Below are 19213 nucleotides of genomic sequence, written 5' to 3'. Positions count from 1 at the left end.
TCTGAGCTGGTAGTTCTAGGGTAGCCTACTTGGTATCTATCTTGTAGCCTAGGAACTATGCCCGCTTGCTGGGGGTAAGAGCCGACTTCTCTCTGTTTATTAGGAATTCGAGGGAGGAGACAGCTCCCTTGCCCAAGCTTTTTACACTTCAGGTCTCCCTCAGTCAGACTCGGACCGCTTTTTGGATGTTGAAGACTTTTTGAATGTGCAAGGTTTCCTTTACAGTTCATTTACTTTTATCGCCTCAAAAAATGCACCTTTCACAGAGACTTTCTAGTAGGCTACTTCTTTTCGCTGGACCACTCTGTTACTCAGTATCGCTGATCTCCCAGCTGTCTTTATCTTAAAGTTCATTCACAGGTCTGCCTTTCCTCACGTCTCATTTTCACACTTGCAACGTTCACTTGCAATATATTGTTGCAAACCTCAATCTATTTTAGCACACACCGGTCTCTCAGGTTGCTTGAAAACTCACTGGTTTTGTGTAGTTCTTTCTTGCTTTTTTCGATTTCCAATTCACGAGTCATGGTCAGTACCATTGGCTGGCCTCACCTCCCCAACACTGCCGTTCACTCGGGAGGGTCGCTGGCTCCCTTGAAACACAATGCAATCTTAGATATTGGGATCTGGCCTTCTCCATGTGTCTTTCACGGCTTTGTGGAGGCAGCAACCTCCTGTAAGGAACACTTGGGGTTTTCGACCCACTGCTCTCGTCCCTTGGTATGTCGCTCTGCTCCAGTAGGTTTGCTTTTCGCCCGAGAGGTTCTGCTGATACTAGTGTTCCACCTTGCTCAGAGTGTGTCTCTAGGTTCCTCCTTTTATCCGTGTGAGGAGATCTAATTGGAATCGGGTGTATGCACTTGAAGTCAAGTGGCTGAGTTTGCCTGACCCGATTAGCTGGACATGTCCAGTATGATGTATAAGTTAGTTAGTCTTGTTACTCTCTTGCCCTCTTCCTCAGCCTAGTTTTTTTGTGCAGAAAGGGGGCGAGGGAATTGGGACATCGGATCCTTAAAAATAGGAGTGGTTGGATGTATAAAAAATGGGGGAATACCGCATCTCACCATCGGCTGCTTCACCCCCACTCCCTGAAGATCCTCATCTAGGTGATCCTCCCGCACTGGTCCACCCCCAGGAACTGGATCCAAAAGCGATGGCCTTGTCCTTGCCACCTGGATGACAGGTCCCCAAGGGCTAAGGGCGTGTCTCACAGATAGTAGTGGTTAATATAGCTGACAAACGCATCACTGCAAATAAACCTTTAATAATGTAAATATTTACTGACCCTTTCACATCAGCCACACACTCGGCATGTGCAGTGTTCTGCAATCAGCATGAGAAAAGTGTACAAAATGGTGGCTTTTATACTTTCCAAAATCAATAGCACAAAAAGAGGATTATAGGAAGCACTAAAATGGCAGACCTATTTTCACTGCCACATATCAAAGGCAAGTACACAATTACAACAGTAAGACCAACCAAGTGCAAACATAGATAGAAAAGCTTTTTTATTTTTTTCAACCGTCCTTTTATAGCTGCGGCTATTCAACCAATGGCTATAAAGACCTTCTAGTAGCCGCAGGTAGACGTATATTTTTTTACTAACTAGAAAACAGACATTGCCAACCTTTAAAAGTTCAAATGAGGCAAGGGTAGAGGTGAGGACATGGAATCAGAAATACATGTAAAATTGTCTTGTCTATCATCCAAAACGATTATTGCACTGAAATGTATGGCTTAATACCTGCGGCTGTTCATATAGCCACGTGTACAGCAGCAACGAATTAACTGATGTGATACGTTAACACGCCTACGTACGCCTGGCTGCATGCAGTATACCCGCGGGTATAAAAATATGCAGTGAAGTTTGTTACATAGCCACGGCTATTGGGAAAAACTGTGAACAAAAATGCTTAACTGCTCTCCCAAGCTATGCCATCCCCACCCCAATCCCCTGATGTCCTGCCTACTCACCTCACCTCCCCTGCCCTCTCCCATTCCCCCATAACACTTTATGTGACAGTTTTGATCAAAAAGTAGGCTAGCCATGGGTGTACCCGAGGCTACAGCCGGTACGTTGTCCTATAAACACGCGTTTGAGAATACCCACTAAATGTCTGTTTCTGTTAGTTGCATTCATGGCTATCGAGGGTGGGGGGGGAGAAATTGCATAAAGAGAGACCTGCTTTCCTGCTCTCCCAAGCCGTCACCAAGTGCCACCAACAAATATACCAGCTCCCACCCACTCCTCTGAAGAAACTCCACATTGCCCCTGCCCTCTCCCTTCCCCCCCATATAACACTTGTCGTTTCTGTGATGCTGTTTTGTTTGAGATGTTGTGTAGCCACGGCTATGCAATCTGCCAAAATACATGGCATACCATACCGTACCATTGTCCTGTACATAGCAGCGCTTGCACATACCCCGATGGATAGCTGCATCTACGTATGCTGCACAGTGATTGGCGCAGTCATAGCTGTGGTTCACCCTTCAGTTGTTGCTGCGATTATCCACGTGTGTGGTTCACCAAATCAAAGGTCTTTGGGGTGAAAACATGTATGTACATGTGTGTGTATTCAGTAGTCCTTGTAGTCCAAATTCCGTAGCAATAGTGAATGGGTAGGGGTCAAGAGCGTGGGGGGGTAGGCTGGGTAGGGGGTTAGAGAGGGTGTGGATAAAGTGTATGGATGGGGAAAGACATGGTGGGGATACGATGGTGGTACAAAAGATGTAAGTAGGGTGAGTAGGAGGGGTAGTCCAGGTTAGGTATGTTGGGAGAGAATAAAGAGTGAAGGGAGTATGGTGGGTGGTTGTAGAGAAGGTGGGATACAGTAGGTGAGCAGAGATATAGATACTAGCCATGCCCACAGTAATATGTGCACAATGATTGTCATAATTTGCACTTTTCAGTTTGTAGACAAAAACATATATAATTAGAGAACAAAATCCAAGGGGTTGTGTCAGCCCTGTGAAAGAAGTTACGCTGTCCACCCACGTGTGTCAATTTCTTGTGCCCTGAAAAGCACCCAAAATCAGGGCAAAATAGCTGCACCAATGTTCAGGCTTGCACACTCTTGCCTCATCCTGGGCAAATACAAATGACCTACTTTCCCTCTCATCGTTTCCCCTTCTCACCCCTGTGTCTGGCGTTCAGCATAAAAAGATAACTTGAACAGTACACATACCATAGTGTCCCTCAAATATATAAAACCCTTTTGGAACTCTGTTAGGCAAAACAGTGTAAAATTGTTATTCCCCCCATCTTCGCTGGGAAACTACAAATCCCATAATGCAATTCTGCAAAAGGCAAGAAAATATTCTCTTGGGAACAAAGAAAATCTTTAAACCATGTCGTAGCATAATCTATATATTACACGGCCTGCTTTAGCGGCTGTGTAGTTATGGTTAAGTTGCTCAACTCATAGTGCACTTTTTGGGCGGCTTATAACTTTGCCCACCATGGATGACTCCTCATCTAATTTTGCAAAAATATGCCAAACAACCCCTCCACCCTCTCCCCCAGAATGATTGTGTGAAGTCTGGTGTGGTTTTGGTGGGGGGAAGGGATAAAACTATACGGTGGGGTCTGTGAGACACCAGAAGTTGTCTCACCTACTAGTCCCCAGGGATCTGTCATCCAGGTGGCCAGGACACGGCCATCACTTTTGCATCCAGTACCTGGGGTGGACCAGTGTGGGAGGATCACCTGGGTGAGGGTTCTTGTGGGAGTGGGACACCAGATGGTGAGATGGGATGGTGAGACGTATAATCCCCTTCCCTGTAACACCTTTACCACATCCTACCGGGTAGGATATTTAGGACCTCTACCCCCCTTTTTACAACACAAACACTTTTTCACTGACAGCCTGCTATGAGAGAAAACAGACTCACACCTGAGCAGTATACCTGACGTGTCCCAATACAATGGTCAGGCGAGGTCAGGCAATTACTGACCATCATGCACACCTGACCTCCATTAAGCTTCCCCACACTGATAAAAGGCGGCGCAGGAGAGCACACTCTGAGCAAGGCAAAGCACACGAAGAAACATCAGTTTGAAGACGGCAGTTGAACGAGAGAGAGAAGACGGCAAAACAGAAGTGGATCGCAAAAAGGGAAAGTTCCATTGACCTTTTCGACAAGTAACCATTACTTTCCAGAAACCTCAAGAATGGAAAGTGTAAGACTAGGAAACCAGGCCGATAAATCCTGCATTGCGTGTCAGAGATACCCGGGGCCCTCCCATGTCAATCAAGGTGGGGCCGATCACCAGCCTCTGTGGTATCGTCCTTTGCTCCAAGAACAAAGCAGCGTTGATGAAATCAACACAGGCAGTGAGTTGAGGAGACCGATACAAGACCGGTCTGTGTTGAAGCCAAGCTTGCAAGTGGCAACATTGTATGGTGAGCGCGGGAACAAACATTGTTAAAACACGTGTGATGAGAGACGCAAGTAAAATGGAACTGCTGATGAGTGACTGAACTTTAAAAGCAAGATGCAATACCTTGACGGAGATTTCCGGCACCGCGTGGGTGCTCAATCGAAGGTCTCTGTAAGGTATCCAGCTGAGAAGTGGCAAAAGTGAAAGTGAGAGAGAAAGTTCTATCGAGAAGAGAACGAGTAATTGTGGATCGAAGTGGTCGTGCAACGGGTCAAGCAAAACTCAGCGCACAGTTGAAAGTCTTAAATTTAGACGAAGAAGAGAAATTTGGTCGGAGCCTGGTGGACGGGAACCCAGGGTGAACAGTAAATCGCCATAGAAGTTGTACATGTAAAATCCTAGGAATAAAGGAACTTTTAATATTTGTCGTGTTGTATCAGGCCATCAGAAATAAGAGACTTTGGCACAGAAGGCCCTGATGCTGAAGTTTTGAACTGAATCCTCGTGCTAAAGAAGCCAGTGTGTGCTAAACTTGAGTGTGCCACCTTGTCCTGTGCTTTAGAGTTAGGATTAGATTGGCATTTTTCAAACCCAATTTTTAAGAAAAGGTTTGAATTTTATAGAGCATGCACATTTTACCTCATAAACCTTTGTTTCTCCCTGAGCTTGACAATGCTTAACATGGAAGTCTATACCAGTCCCCAATGTACACACAACACCCTGAAAGGCCTGGCTTCCTGGCACAAGCTGTCACACGCTACAGATGAAAGGTGCATGACAATACCCAAAGGCAATATAACCCTATGTAGACACTAATTTATTTTTGGGTAGAGGGCGTTTGAAAAGCTTTGCCTTCATCTCCGCACCTTTCAATGTCCACATATGTGTTTGGCAACATTAATGAGTTTGGTACATCTTTATTTCCACTTTGCAGAGGTTTCCTATGACTGTTTAACATATTTCAATGTTTAAAATGTGTTAGTAACGACTTGAATGAATGATTTAGCACGCAGGAACTATTTAATAAAGACGATTCAAACCTGCAACAGTGTTTTCTGTGGGAACGACATATGTATCATTTGTGATGGATTTTCAATGTTCTCATAAGATTTTAGAAACAACCCACTGATGTTCAGAAATTCCCTGCAGATTTTCTGTGCCCATGGACTTTCCAGGTCTGTATGCACCTCCAGCCAGAATGAAAGTCTGCAGAATCGAAAAGCAAATGGGAGGAACTACAGCCTTTAAGTTCATGCAGCAGCTAAAATATAGGCTGGCAACATAGCAACTACTGCTGTCTCAACATTTAGGAGTGCTGAAGTGAGTGCAGGATGATGTAGCTTGTTTCACTATAAAGTGCATGCACGAAATTCATTTCACTATGTTGCGTTTTAAATTGGGAAAACGTAATGGGTGTTTTTGCGTTCGTTTCTGCAGATATTTGGGTTTACTGTAAATATGTCACTTTTTTATTTTTTAGAATATCTGCATATGTTCACATATTTATCTGCAGATTAGGACTTCCTCTAATGTTCGGTCATTCCTTCCGCTTTAGATGGGGTCACAACATTTGCTTGTCTAGGGCTCGAATATTTCCTGAACTTGTGGAGGGGTTGTACTGCATGCTGTTCTATAGTTACTGTATTGTTACTTTATGCGCTTAGGAAAGTTCTAACTGGACGCACACATACGCAGCATTCTACGCATGGCAATTGCCTCTCTGTTACGAACTGCGAGATGGCGGTTGAGGAAACCCCCACACTCATCGGGTGAAGTCCGTAGGATTTTGCCGTGTGATCGTCCCTGCATTTGTGATGCACGGATTCTGTGCTTAGCAGTACTAGCTGCATGATCATGGGTCTGCAAGAACAGTGTTTGCGACATGGGGTTCATCAAGACTTTCATGAAGGCTGACGTGCATTTTGGCCAGTGCTGCTATTTGTATACTCCCTGATGAAGACGTGCAAAAATCAGATATCACACTGAAAGTGGTGCTGTTTTCCACGTAGGTTAAATACGCGATTAACCGCCATCTCACATGGTTAGGCCAGGTGTATGAGAAGTCTGAAAATCTCGTTAGTCAACCTGTGCATTATTTTTAGTACTGCGGTTTGGTGGATTGTTAGTTAATTTTGTATGTGTTACTTTTTTCATTTTTTGTCATGCTGTTTGATTTTTTTTGTCTGTTTCTGCATTATTGTATTGATGATTTGCTTTCCTTATTCACACTGTCTTTTTGTATACACAATATTTTAGATAGGATTTTTAGATTTATTTTTGATTCTATGAAATTAAAAAACAGGCTTGTTTGAAGACTTCCTCAGACTTCTTTTTCTGCGTAATACTATATTCGATTAGCACTGATTAGAGCCTGCTAACATTTACTCTGATGGATTGACAGATTGGGCCCTACGGAAATGTTGGTAGAGCTGGTGCAGCTGGCATTCAGACTCTGTCATTGCCCAACCACTCTTTTGGAGGCGGTGATCAGTTGGGAAATGTACTGTTTTCTCTGAGTCAGCCACCACTCTGCTTATTGGTAGAAGGTGTATTCTAGAGATTAACCCTGGGTGTTTTGGTTTCTAATCAGAACTCCTCCTTATTGTATAATCCTGGGTGAATCACTATAGATTGCAGCGCTCTCCATTTTGGGAGCACTCGCCACCTGGCTAAATGCCAGTGCATGAATGCAAGAAATGCAGCGCAATTATTAGGGCTTCTACTAGGTCCACATTTGGCATATGAAACATTTGTCATTGGATCTGCCTGCTGGCACTAGTCTAGAGCAAATAAGTAGCACGCGCTCCTATTCAATTTATAAGCTTTGTGCAAATTACCATAATGTATGAACATGAGAAAACACGTTGAATACTTGTGCAACAGTTCCCTTGTTCTTGACTAATAATTAGAAGCTCTTCGAAGCAAGCTAAATGTCAGTATAGCGTGTCGCATATAATCAATACCTTCATTGAATTTAAGTTCACTTGTTAATCTGTTATCGATAGTGGGTCTTCCTTTTTAGGAGTATTACAGCATTGCCAACTTTTGTTATATTTTTAGGCAACATGATGATCGAAGAACAAGATCTTTTTAAATGCGTTTTACGTTTTATTCCCCTTTTTATGGAAGCACATAATCTGTTTTTCATGAAGTGCACTCACAATAAGCAATGTCCTCCTTAATGGAAAAAAAAAGATATGCCCGTGTAAAGAAATATTAATCATTCTTTGAATGCCTTGTGGAGTTGATGCAGTCGGAGTTTAATGATAATGCGAATGGTTCCGCTTCGCATTGGTCAGATGCTGTGTGAAGTATTTTTATTTCCTGTCATAGAGTGAGGTGGCAAATTTAGTACAGCGCTTTTTACCAGAGAGGGACAAGTGAAAAGATGTGATTTTTTCCACCCCCAAACGCATTACATTTTTGCAAAGAGGCAAATGGGAGTTCAGTGTGGCTTTGCACAACAATCTATACCATACTACGTTTGCAGTTTTATTTCGAAGAATGTGTATGGTAATTGAGCGGGAGGGAGCGGGTGTGGGGAATTATGGGGACAGTGTTGTATTTCCCAGCAGCAGTGGTGGGGTGGGGGGCGGAGTGGGAAAGTGAATTTAGGGAATATGGAATCTTAATGTGTATAAATCTTTGTAAATATTATTTGACAATTCATTGACCCATTGAATTGGGATGTGTATCGACAACATATATAAATTTACCAAATTTTGGCTTCTTAGCATACGTTTACACAATCTAAATTCTCTGGTAAGAGGCAGCAGGTTTTGCTCCTATAGGCATTCATGGACCCCTGGCAAAATATTTTTTTTGCCCAGTCATTCTTAGTCCAGAAAAGGGGAACACTAAACTGTTTCAAGATAAATGCATACGTGTTCAATCTGTGTGTGTATGTATGTATATATATGTGTGTGTGTGTGTGTGTGTATATATATATATATATCATTTGAAAAATGTGGGCTCATAGTTTTAACTAGAATAATGTATGCCTAATGCCCACTTTACAATAACCAATATTATTTTGATACATTAAAAAATATGGATAAGACACCTATCTATATATATATATATATATATATATATATATATATATATATATATATATATATATATATAATTTCTAATAGGGTTAACCACTTCAAAAACTGGTTCCAGTAGCAGTCAGTTGACTAATCAACCAATCGAAGTCAGAACTTGTTCTGAAAAGAAGGAAATCGTGTCAACTATACGATCAGTGTCAAGAATTTCTTTTAAAACCTAGGAGACCTGTCATTTGCATGAAGTAATGGATTGCTGTTCTGGAATTAACATGAAACCTGCTATGATTGAACTGAGGTGTTTGCTAGACCGCCATTAAAATGTCTATGCATGCATGGTGTAGCATTGCTGTTTTCATGATGTTAACACAATAAGGAAGACACAAGGTTTAAAGCCCACAATTTGAATACATATCTTCTGTTTGTCCTTTGTCTTTTAGGTCAGGAAAATCAACTGGTTGCACTAATTCCATACAGCGATCAGAGATTGAGACCAAGAAGAACGTAAGTTATGACATCTATCCTATATGAGAGGTTGGGGTCCACCGTGAGTATGGAAGAAGAATGTTTTTTTTACTAGCGACCACAAATTGCATGTATGTTGGTGCTTCACTAACAATTCCCGACTGAGTGTTATTCATTTTATCAGTAGTTGATGGATTATTGTCCCTCAGGGGGTTCACACTTTTTGCTTTTAATCTCTACAGTGTGTGCCACATAACCTGATCCATCCTTCTCCCTTAATAGATACCCATGATAGAGGTTCTCCTAAGGGTTTGTTTGCCGTGGGACAACACTGGCATAAAGAACAAAAGTAAGGTGTACAAGCATTGCTAAATTGTGCGCTGGTTGGCCATATGTTTTCACCAAAATATACCCTGTGGTTTCAGATGGGAAAACCTTGAGTAGCTGTAGTGTTTGGATTATTCTGCAGAAAATGCATTGTTAATGCATTGTATGGCATATACAGCTCAAATGCTTTTAGCATGGACTAAGGATGTGCAGTTTGAGTAAGTTCACAAAGTAGACACACTATGACTTCTAAAAGCATAAGGCATTGGTTGTGAATTCGATGCAAAGCGGATGTAAAGTGATAGAGCTGGGTAAATGCATCTGCTACAGCAGGGTGCATCCGTACCGGCTAATGAATTAGCCAGTTAATGAATTTCGTGCATGCACTTTATAGATGGCACAAAGCCTTTGGGCCTCATTATGTCTTGTGGTATCCCGCCGGTAAATCCGGTGGGTTACCACCAGATGGTAATACCATTGCCAACACTTGCTCTGCTGGGATAACCGTCAGATTACAAGTGGCAGTAAATGGCATTAATCCCCATTTTATGGCGTCTCATAGGACTCCATGGAGGGATTTGCCAGAATTACCTGCATATTTTGGTGGTGGGGTGCTGGAAATTACCAGCAACTCAGATCTGCAGGTAAATCCGGCCACCCCACTGCATTGTGTGTCAAGAGCAGGCCAAGAAAAGTGAGGCATTCTCTTGGTCCAGAAATTGAAGTCAAATTGGTGACACCAAGGGAAGTGAGTCAGCCCCCCTGGCCTTATTGTGCCCTGCATCAAGATATACCAGGGGAAGGGAGTCAATCCCCTTGGCTCTATTGGAACTTGTACATTATCGCACCAGAAGAAGAATTAATTCCCCTGGAGAGAACATTTTGTAAAGACTGTTTTGAAACCTGAAAATCAGTGGAAGGGAGTCCTTGTCCCCTGCCCCCTAGTAGCCCCCACGCCCCGGTGTTTGTTAGAAGGAACATTTTGGTCATGCAACAATCCAGAAACAGGGGAAAGGAGCAACTCCCCTAAAGAAGGAACTTTGTGTTAGTTTTCTCTTTACTTGTTTAGTGTGAGGGATAGATTAGGTTTTGATAGGATGGTAGTTCATTCTTTGACAAACATCCTGACAGACCCTTTTGCTATTAGTTTTGAGCCAGCTTTTCACCAGTGAAAATCATTCATATATCCATTCCTAAACTTTCAAATGGATGCATGGTTAAAACTTGAAAATATTTTTGTCTTGTTGGGTAGCAGTCCCTAAAATGGATAGAATGATTCAGCTTACCAAAAACATTAACCATATATGCATCTCTCCATAGAGGCATGCATTCTTGAAACCGATGTGAATATGAAACATGAGAAACTAATTGATGTATACGTAGTCTAATATCAGCATTGTCTAACTTCTAACAGTCTCACTTGACCTGCCTGAAAAAACATGAATTGAATGTCTGAGAGAAAAGTGTACTTTTTCATGGTGATGGCTTTTTCTTTATAGTTCTATGGAAAAATATGAATGGTGCATTTTTGTACAGCTAATTCTTGTAAGAAAACGCAACTGGTAACAATTAACATTACACCAAGTTATCCTGCTCACTGGGAGATAATTACCTCTGTGGTATAAAATTACTGCTGACAAATGATACCAGTAGGATTAATTTCTGCAGAGGTAAAAAATTCAACCTATTTAAGAACATGCTTTTCGAGCATTCCAAAGAATGTTTGCAGAAAATGGGTAGTAACCATTGGCTTAACGTCTGTGAGTGAGATTGGGACAGAACCGGGGTACTCGCTTTATATTTCAAATGGGTAGTGTGGATCTGCCTTGGAAAGGGTCTGCTGAAATGTTATATGCCGCAAACTCTTTTGGTTCCCTTATCTTTAAGCATATTTGTGACCGAGATTAGGCATTGTGGAGGGCACACCATGGGATCACCTGTAGCTATCCCCTTGGTGTCCAAGACGACGCTTGTGGGTATCCCTATTTCCCAGATTTTCTCAAAGTATGCTGGTGGCCAACTTGGTGTTGTCACACAGTCCAGTTCCTGGAATGGTTTGACTTCCCCAATGGAAAATTACAGGCTAGTGATACATTTATTTAGAAAGCATTGAAATGAGAAAAAGGGGGACCAGCTCCACTCATCAGATGAAATGTCAGATGACATGGGTGCAATACCTCTTCCTCTCAGTTTATGGATTCAGGAAATTCGCATCTATGCACACTCTGGAGGAACGGAGGCAGGCTTATGTGAAGACTAATACCTGTATAGTGTGGTCTTCTAAGGCATTGCATATGGTGTTCAACTTGTGTACCGCCGATGGAGTGTTCACCCTGTCAAAATAAAAGTAGTGCTGGTCTATGTTTGATGGATGTCCTGGGAAACGGGCCCTTCAGAATGCATGATGTCATGTCAGGAAGGACGTCCCAGAGAACGTAGGCGTGCAATGGGCACATATGTTGCTAGTTAATTTTATAGTTACTTGGTGACAGTGATCGAGCAGAGTTTGGACCATTGTTTTTTATAGGCAAGGGCAAGCATCAAAGGGATGTTGTTCTTATTTACACAACTGACATGCGTCTTGTCACTGATGGCTGGGGGCAGCCTTGCCAGTGGTCCATAAAACATGATGAGGTGCAACAACAGTAACTGTTTTCAGGCACTGATAAGGTCTTCGAAGTACCAGATTGTAGAAATTGCTTCTGGCAGGGATTTCCAGTGGCTGGGCTATCATCTTCTTGTTGCACATTAGATTCATGCCTGGAGACTGCCATGAAGATATTCATGAGGGGTCAGGTGAGTACTGCCAAGTTGTTCAGACTTTCCCCTGTCTTTACGCTGCTATTATTGTACAGGATAATCATAGGTTGTAGTCTCTTGGCAGCTTTGAGTAAGGCTGTTTGAGACAGGCCACCCAGTTATCAGAGATGTGTGATGGAGTTTGTTTTCATGAAGATTTCCATTTAGGATGGGGTTTTGGGAGACCGAATGATATGCTCTGTTTTGTATTTCTTGAAGTGGGATGGATGGCATATATCAATTCAGATCTCATTATTGATACTAAGATTTGACTTCAATAATTTGCTGATGAGCACTTCATGGATAGCGTTCTAGGTAGAACATGGAACCCTTATTGGTGAATATGACAAATTGCCATTTGACAAGGGTGTAAGAGCCCTGGCTTTATTTTTTGTATTAAGCCCATCTCTGAAAAGGTAATATGCTGATCAGATTCCACTTTCATAAGTCCCATGCCAAAAGCATGGGTGTACCTGTGTCCTGCTGCACAAGTATCCTGATTTGCAACGCCTGCTCTACCAGTGGCTCAGAGCAGGTTCAGAGGTGATGTCTTCCCATTTGAAAGCTGCAGTAACGGCAAGGTCTCTGCAGTGCAGGGGTTGCTTTTAAGATAAACATCCCTGTTCCTAGACTATGCTGATCATAAATAGCCCATTATGGTGGCAGGGTAAACTCTAAGAATAAAGCACATGTGTCAGCTACAGTGTGCCAAGCTCCGCCGTGGAAGGTGGTGGGTATTCGTTCCAGACAAGGCTCCCGCTGCCCGCTGGTAGAACTGTGGACTTGGGGCAGGTGGGAGGGATTGCCTCTTGGTTCTTTTGTAAGGCCAGGTAGCATCCTTTCCCCATCGACAGTCCCTCCATAGGACACTGGCCTGTGAACAGGAATGAAAGGGTGCACCCATTCATAAAGGGCAAGGCCACACACCAAATTGCTTCATTTCAAAGGCCTTTGATTCCATTGAGAAGGGAAGGGGGTGCGTTAGTGTAGCGGGGGAGGACCTGTACAATTCTGTGAAGATTCTGCCATCCTGTTTCTCGCTGCCTCTTTTTCCTTCCTGTCCCTGCCACTTCCCCTAGAGCAAAGCAGTATCGGTGTGATGTCAGAAGGGCAAAGTTCACTTCTTTCAATAACAGAGATTGGACCACTAAGGCAGGTTAGCTGTATTCCAATCACCTACAGGCTTTCACCTTTTAAAGAAGGCATTGTCCACCACTTCTTTCATTCATATCTGGAATCCAACCCAAAAGAAGATTTGTGGACCCTGCTACGTGAGCAGTCCTTTCTAAAGCCCTCTAGTTGTGAGGTGAAGGCAGGTGTCGAAGGCAGAGGCGAGATCTGTCCGCTAACCATCCCCGGGGACCTTTGGGGGTGAACTCTGCTGCTGGACCAATACTGCATCTCTGTCAGCCACCCTGTTGCCTACCCCCAACTGTGTTGCAGGATCTCTGCAGGTATGTGCCAGCCTCCCCTGTGTTTGGGAGCCTGAGAAAAGTACCATGGCCCTTCAGATCCTGGAGTGGGACTCCCAGCTCTCCTGGAAGTACAACCAGCCAAAATCCCTGTTTTCCATGCCGACCAGCTGCGAGCTGTGACTTGATCAGTTTTCTATGTCGCACAAACCTCCATGGCCTTTCAAAGCTGCCTTTTAGCGTTCATCGCTCTCTGAACCGTGGTTTGTTGTTCGACTCATTTCGCTGCCACACCATGCCAGCCGAAGTGTCAGTTCCTCGTATGGAGGTTCAGAATATGGATGCAGACACTGTATTGACAGTTACATTTGTTTTTATGTTTCTTTAAATACGAGAAAGGCCTAACTATCCATGATGAATCGTGGGATTCTGTCACTTCTCCTCAGGGGAAGCCTTTCTCTGTGTGGCTAGGGAAGTGATCCTGCTATGCAGTACCCTTCCTGGGGCAGAGATACTCTCCCTCTGAGCACAAGGGCTCTAATTCTTCGAAGGAGCTCCCTAAGCCACCTCTCATGAAAGCTCTTTCAATGCCATACTTTGAAGAAAAAGATGAAGAGTCAATCAAAGTTTGCTATTGTCAATCAAACACATTACTGACATATACAATCGAAAACTCATATAGTACTGGGACGAACAAGCACAACAGAAAAATACAGAGCATGAATCCAAAAGCGATAACTGAGTTTGACTGTTTGCCGCGGAAGTCACCTGAACACAGGGCCTCCAAAAGGGAAACCCGGGAAGTTCGAATAAGCTGTAACACCTCCTTCACAAGATATAACCCCCATCCAGTGCGAATCCCAGTACAGTGACCCGGCATAATCAAGGTAACGGGGAAAACTGGAGTCCGGGAATGAGACCTGTAATAATTACTGGGACACTCGTGTCCCTGTAAAAGGCAAACAGTAAAAAATAAAAGAAATTGACAAATGTTACTGGAACGCTCACACTCATCCCATGCAACATAAAAGATTGGAAATACAGGATGAAAGGAAAAATCTTTACTGGAACACTCGTCCCTGTAAGGAGAGGATAGTAAGAAAAGTGGAAGAAAGTGATGAATATTGGGGCACTCCTGAAACTTTGAAAACCCATATCAAGTAGCTCTGTCAATCACCAAGAACTGTTATGAAATTACCTTTCGAATTGAGAACTGGTGGAAAAACCATACCACAGGAGAAGTGAGTCATTCTCCTGTTTATTAGTTGTTATAAAAAAGTGGTAGGGTCATACTAGGTTCGTTTTGGAACAGCGGACTGTGTGTATTTTTTGGACCAATCTTGCATGTATGATGAGCACCCTAGTTAGTTTTGTTACTTAGGGAATGCTTAATAGCATAGTGAAAGTCAGGAGTTGTCACCATTTCAGTTAATAAATATCAGCAAGATGGAAAATCGGAGTCTGTGTCCTTCCTCCGACTCTCCACATATCCCTATTGCTATGTGGGTGTTTGCTGCCTACGTAAATAACTAAGGTGCTAGTCTGTCGTCAGATAGTCATAAACGTCTGATGTCAAAAAACTAATCCTAACTGAATTTACCACTATACTTGCAAACTAAGGTCAGGGGAATGTCTACCATTCGTCTGATTCTTTTTTCACAATGTTTCTCCTTTGCTTCAGGCTCTTTATTAGTCTGTTAATTTCAAATAGTCTTGTCCTCTTCTGTACAAGTATGTGTAACTCTTTGACAAGTTATTTATGTTTTCCCTCCTCCTTAGCGATTGGATTCTAGGATTTAACTCAGTTTATCCTTTGGCCCACCGTGAAGTGTCTACTTCTGTAATCTATACTTGCTGTGATATGCTTTCTTGGCAGGTGATGTTTCTCCTCTCCTTGTCTTCCCTAAATAGAATTCTCTTTCTGGTTTACAGTCTCTGCCATCTTTTATTTATTTTATTTTATTTATTTCACATTTATAAAGCGCTCACACAGCCCGCAGGCATCGAGGCGCTGTTACAGGAATTGTCTTTTTTTGTTTTTCTTAGTTGCGTACTTGTGTGTGTTTTTTTTTTTTTTTTTTTCCTTAGTTACGTATTTATAACGCGCTTAAACACCCAAAGGTTTCTAAGCGCGGACCCGGGGATCGAACCTGTTGTTGCTACGTGTCGTCTTGCTTCCAAGACGCGCACGCTGCCGCTGAGCTATCCTCCCGGGACTGGTCTCTGTTCAGTTTTTATCATGAATTGTTCTTTCACATTACAGTTCCATCTCATTGACTTTAATTTTACTGACTCATCAATTCCACTGAGACAAGTTTCTTCTACTTCATAATGATTCCCCTGTGGCCTCCCGGTTCTCCTGTTCACCTCTTTAGCTCATGATCTGCAGGGGACCATTTGGGGTAGTTTGGGTTCTCTTCAGTTGTTCACTTCTCGGCCTTCTCATCTTCTCTGGCATCCTGCTCTCTGTCCTCTCTCTCAGTATGATCAGGTAACACAGCAGGTATCCGGACGGTTTGATGACTTTGTAGCATGCACTGCCACCACCAGGATTTGGGTTCCCTTTCTCTCTCTGTATAGACACTGGGCATCCAGCGTTTTGCTCTTGCTCTCAGTGAAATTCTGAAAATGGCAGACTCCGCAGCTCTCCTTGGCTCCACCTCAGGTGTTACGCTGCCAGGAGCTTCCCCTCTTTGCGTACATGCCTCTCTTCTTCACCTCGCCATGTGCTCGATTCTAACTCTCCTTGTCTCAATTAAATGGAGATCTCTGGTTAAAGAGACACTTTTTCTTGTTTGTAACAGTATATTTTAGTTTTGTCTTTAGCCAAATCGCTAGATTGTCTACTGTTCTTCACATCTGATAGCCCCATGAATTCCACCATGGGGAATGACTTGGGGAGTTCCCCATAGGAATGGGAGTCTATGTCCTCAAAGGGGAAAGCTCCCCCTGAGGGGTGGGGGAATGAATTTCCTCAATTCATCACATACCCTTCCCCTTAAGGTCGTGGCTTCCCCTTGTGGATTGACAGAAAAGCAGCGTAAAAAGTTGACATTGCCCTGTTTTACCTTCCGATGTTAGACGGTAAAACAACAAGGTTGTATGCCCAAGAACCATCTCATCACTCTTGTATTGGATTCCTTTCTTAAGCACATCCTGGTTAACAGTGAGTGATCTGTAACCAATTGAATGTTATCTCGGTCAAATAATACCTCAGATGCATTATAGCCCATTTTATAGCCAAGTCCTCAAGTCGACTGTAGCATAGAATTGCTTTCATGGAAAAAAGCTTCCTACTGGTGTATATAACATTGGGTGCCCAATTCCATCATGTTCTTGAGAGAGCACCACCCCTAAGGCCTCCGTTGATGCATCTATTTGTAATAAACTCTTCACCAAAGTCTAGCATTTTAAGGACAGATTTGTGATGCAGTATACTTTTCAGTCTGACAAAACTTGCTTCATCTTCTTTATCTCAGATTCATTTCTGTGGTTGAGAATCTGTTAGTGGCTATGGTGGAATCATTCAGAGTCATTCTCCTTTAATAGCCAAATAACCTGACTATGGCACAAAAAATATTTGGTTTTTAGGGTAGGTGTTTCCTGGACCGCCTTGACCTTTTGTGTTTGCGGTTGTATTGGCCATTTCCCCCTTCACTGTAGATTGGGCCAGATGGCATTTCTGGGGGGTTGCTTTTAAATCTGCTCTTCTCTGGTCTTCCCTGTCAGGGTTTGAATTTAGTGGTCTTCTCTGTCAGGGTTTGAATTTAGTCGAAGACATTAGTAACCCTGCTTGGTTGTTCTGAGAATAGTTTGAGCCCTTCGGTCCTCTGGCTCCAACTCTCTGAAGATTAGACGTTTCTCCAAGCAGAGAGTTGGGGGTAGATCTCTCTCTTCAGCAGGTGCCTCCCTCTGGAGTGGCCTACCTGACCCTCTCAGACTTGAGCCTGATCTCCTTAATTTTCGGAAACTTCTCAAGGCCCTGATTTTCTGTACCTCCTTCCCTTTCGACCTCCCTTTCGCCCTGCCTTTGCTAATGTTCACTTCTGCGGCTGTGACTGGTGGCCTGGTCCCTTATGATTCTTACAAGTTATCAGTCTTACCAGCACTCCCCCAATCCAGTAATGACCTAAAGTCCCCCCCTCCCCTGACTAGCCTCGTGGCTTGGGCATCCCTACCAAGTCTACCCACCATCCTTGCAATTAGACAGTGGCCTTCCCCCAGCATCCCCTGGCACTTACCCCACCCCTCACACTTTTTTTGCACTTCTTGTTACTGCACTTTCATGGTCCGAATGTTACAAGGATTAGTAGGACTGTTCTTGTTACCATCTCCCCTGTCCTCCCACCCCCTTGTTTTGTTTTGTGGTGTCAGGAAACCCCATTTGCTGTATAGGCACCTTATAATTATTCAATAAATAAAATATAGGCTTTAATATTTGTTGCATGGTGGGATATTGAGTGGCATATGCCATGACTAGGATGAAGCAATTTCCCAATTTAGAAGTTTCTAGTGGGTCTACCATGTCCATCGCTATCCTAGAAAACTGGATGTTGATGATTGGTAATGGTTGTAATGGGGCTAGTCTTCTGACAGATCTCACAAGTCAGAAAAAAGTTTTTGCCATCGGCAAATAGAACCTGTGTGTTATCTGACTTTGTGTGTTATCTTACTTTGGGTGTTTCCCAGCCGTTGATGAGTGTGCAAGCTCCAAAACAATTAGTCTATGGCTTTGGGGAACAACCAGTTGTGTCCACCATACTCCCTCTCCAGTTACATCCCTATGATACGACAATCTTTTTTTATAAAAAAGAAGGGACTTTCATGACTGCGTCCTGGTTCTTCAGTGGTTACCCTACTAAAGGCCTTGATCCTTCCTCTGAGCAAAGGCTAGATCAGTACTTAAATGAAAGAAGCAGACACTTTTGTCAGACGCTCCAAACAATTGTTTAATGTTGTTTTGAAATCGTTATCTCTGTTGACTTCACAGTTTTTTACAATTGTTCATTCTTGAACATTACATGTAAATTATGTGTTATGTCCTCGACACGTGTTTCCTCACCTTACTTCAGGTGATTCATCAGGAGGTAAAGTAAATCTTTCAATTTACTAGAAGTAAAATTTATGAACAAGAAAAAAGGTCATTTATATTCAACTTGAAAATATTTGGAGTTTTGAATCATTTTCTGCAAAATAGACAATCATATAATTATCCCTATTGCTATGTGGGTGTTACCAGCCTATGTAAATAACTGAGGTGCTCGGTCCATTGTCGGAAGTCATGAAGCAAAAAAGTGTGCTCTCCAAAAGCGAATCCTAACGGAGCCTACCACTATTCTAACAAACTAATGTCAGGAGAAGGTCTCCCGTCTCCTGATTCTTTTCTTGCAATGTCTCTCCTTTGCTAGAGGCTCTCTATTAGTAGATTAATTTCAAAAAGTCTCTTGTCACCTTCTGTACAAATTATTGTAACTCTTTCACAAGTTCTTTAGGTTTTCTTTCCTCCTTTGGGATTGGCTTCCGGGAATCCCGTTGAACTGTCTTGTCCTTTGCTCCACTGAACTGTTTTTGTACTTCGGTAATGTATACTTTCTTTGCTGTCATATGCTTTCTTGGTAAGTGATGTACGCCTCTCCTGGGGTGGCTTGGTTTGTGTATCTTTGCCCTTATGGCTTTCACTTGTCTTACCTTTACAGAATTCTCTTTTTGGTTTATATTTTCTGCCTCCTAACCTATGTGGTACTTCCCCTCTTCTGAGGGTATTTGGTGCCCACTCTTAA

At 42.9% G+C, this 19213-nt stretch overlaps 1 protein-coding gene across 4 annotated transcripts in view; it reads left to right on the top strand.

Annotated features, from left to right (window-relative positions):
* TMEM106B (transmembrane protein 106B) overlaps nucleotides 1-19213 on the top strand; it is a 177296-nt gene that overhangs the window by 57386 nt on the left and 100697 nt on the right. For all 4 annotated transcript variants that reach the window (XM_069648628.1, XM_069648626.1, XM_069648627.1 and 1 more), the window contains exon 3: nucleotides 8871-8934. In XM_069648628.1, the coding sequence (XP_069504729.1) occupies nucleotides 8871-8934 (64 nt within the window). The remainder of the gene's footprint in view (nucleotides 1-8870; nucleotides 8935-19213) is intronic.

The sequence above is a fragment of the Ambystoma mexicanum genome, chromosome 2q (genome assembly GCF_040938575.1).
Source record: "Ambystoma mexicanum isolate Mex_15411 chromosome 2q, UKY_AmexF1_1, whole genome shotgun sequence".
Taxonomy (NCBI): domain Eukaryota; kingdom Metazoa; phylum Chordata; class Amphibia; order Caudata; family Ambystomatidae; genus Ambystoma; species Ambystoma mexicanum.
This window is presented reverse-complemented; position numbering and strand designations above follow the sequence as displayed.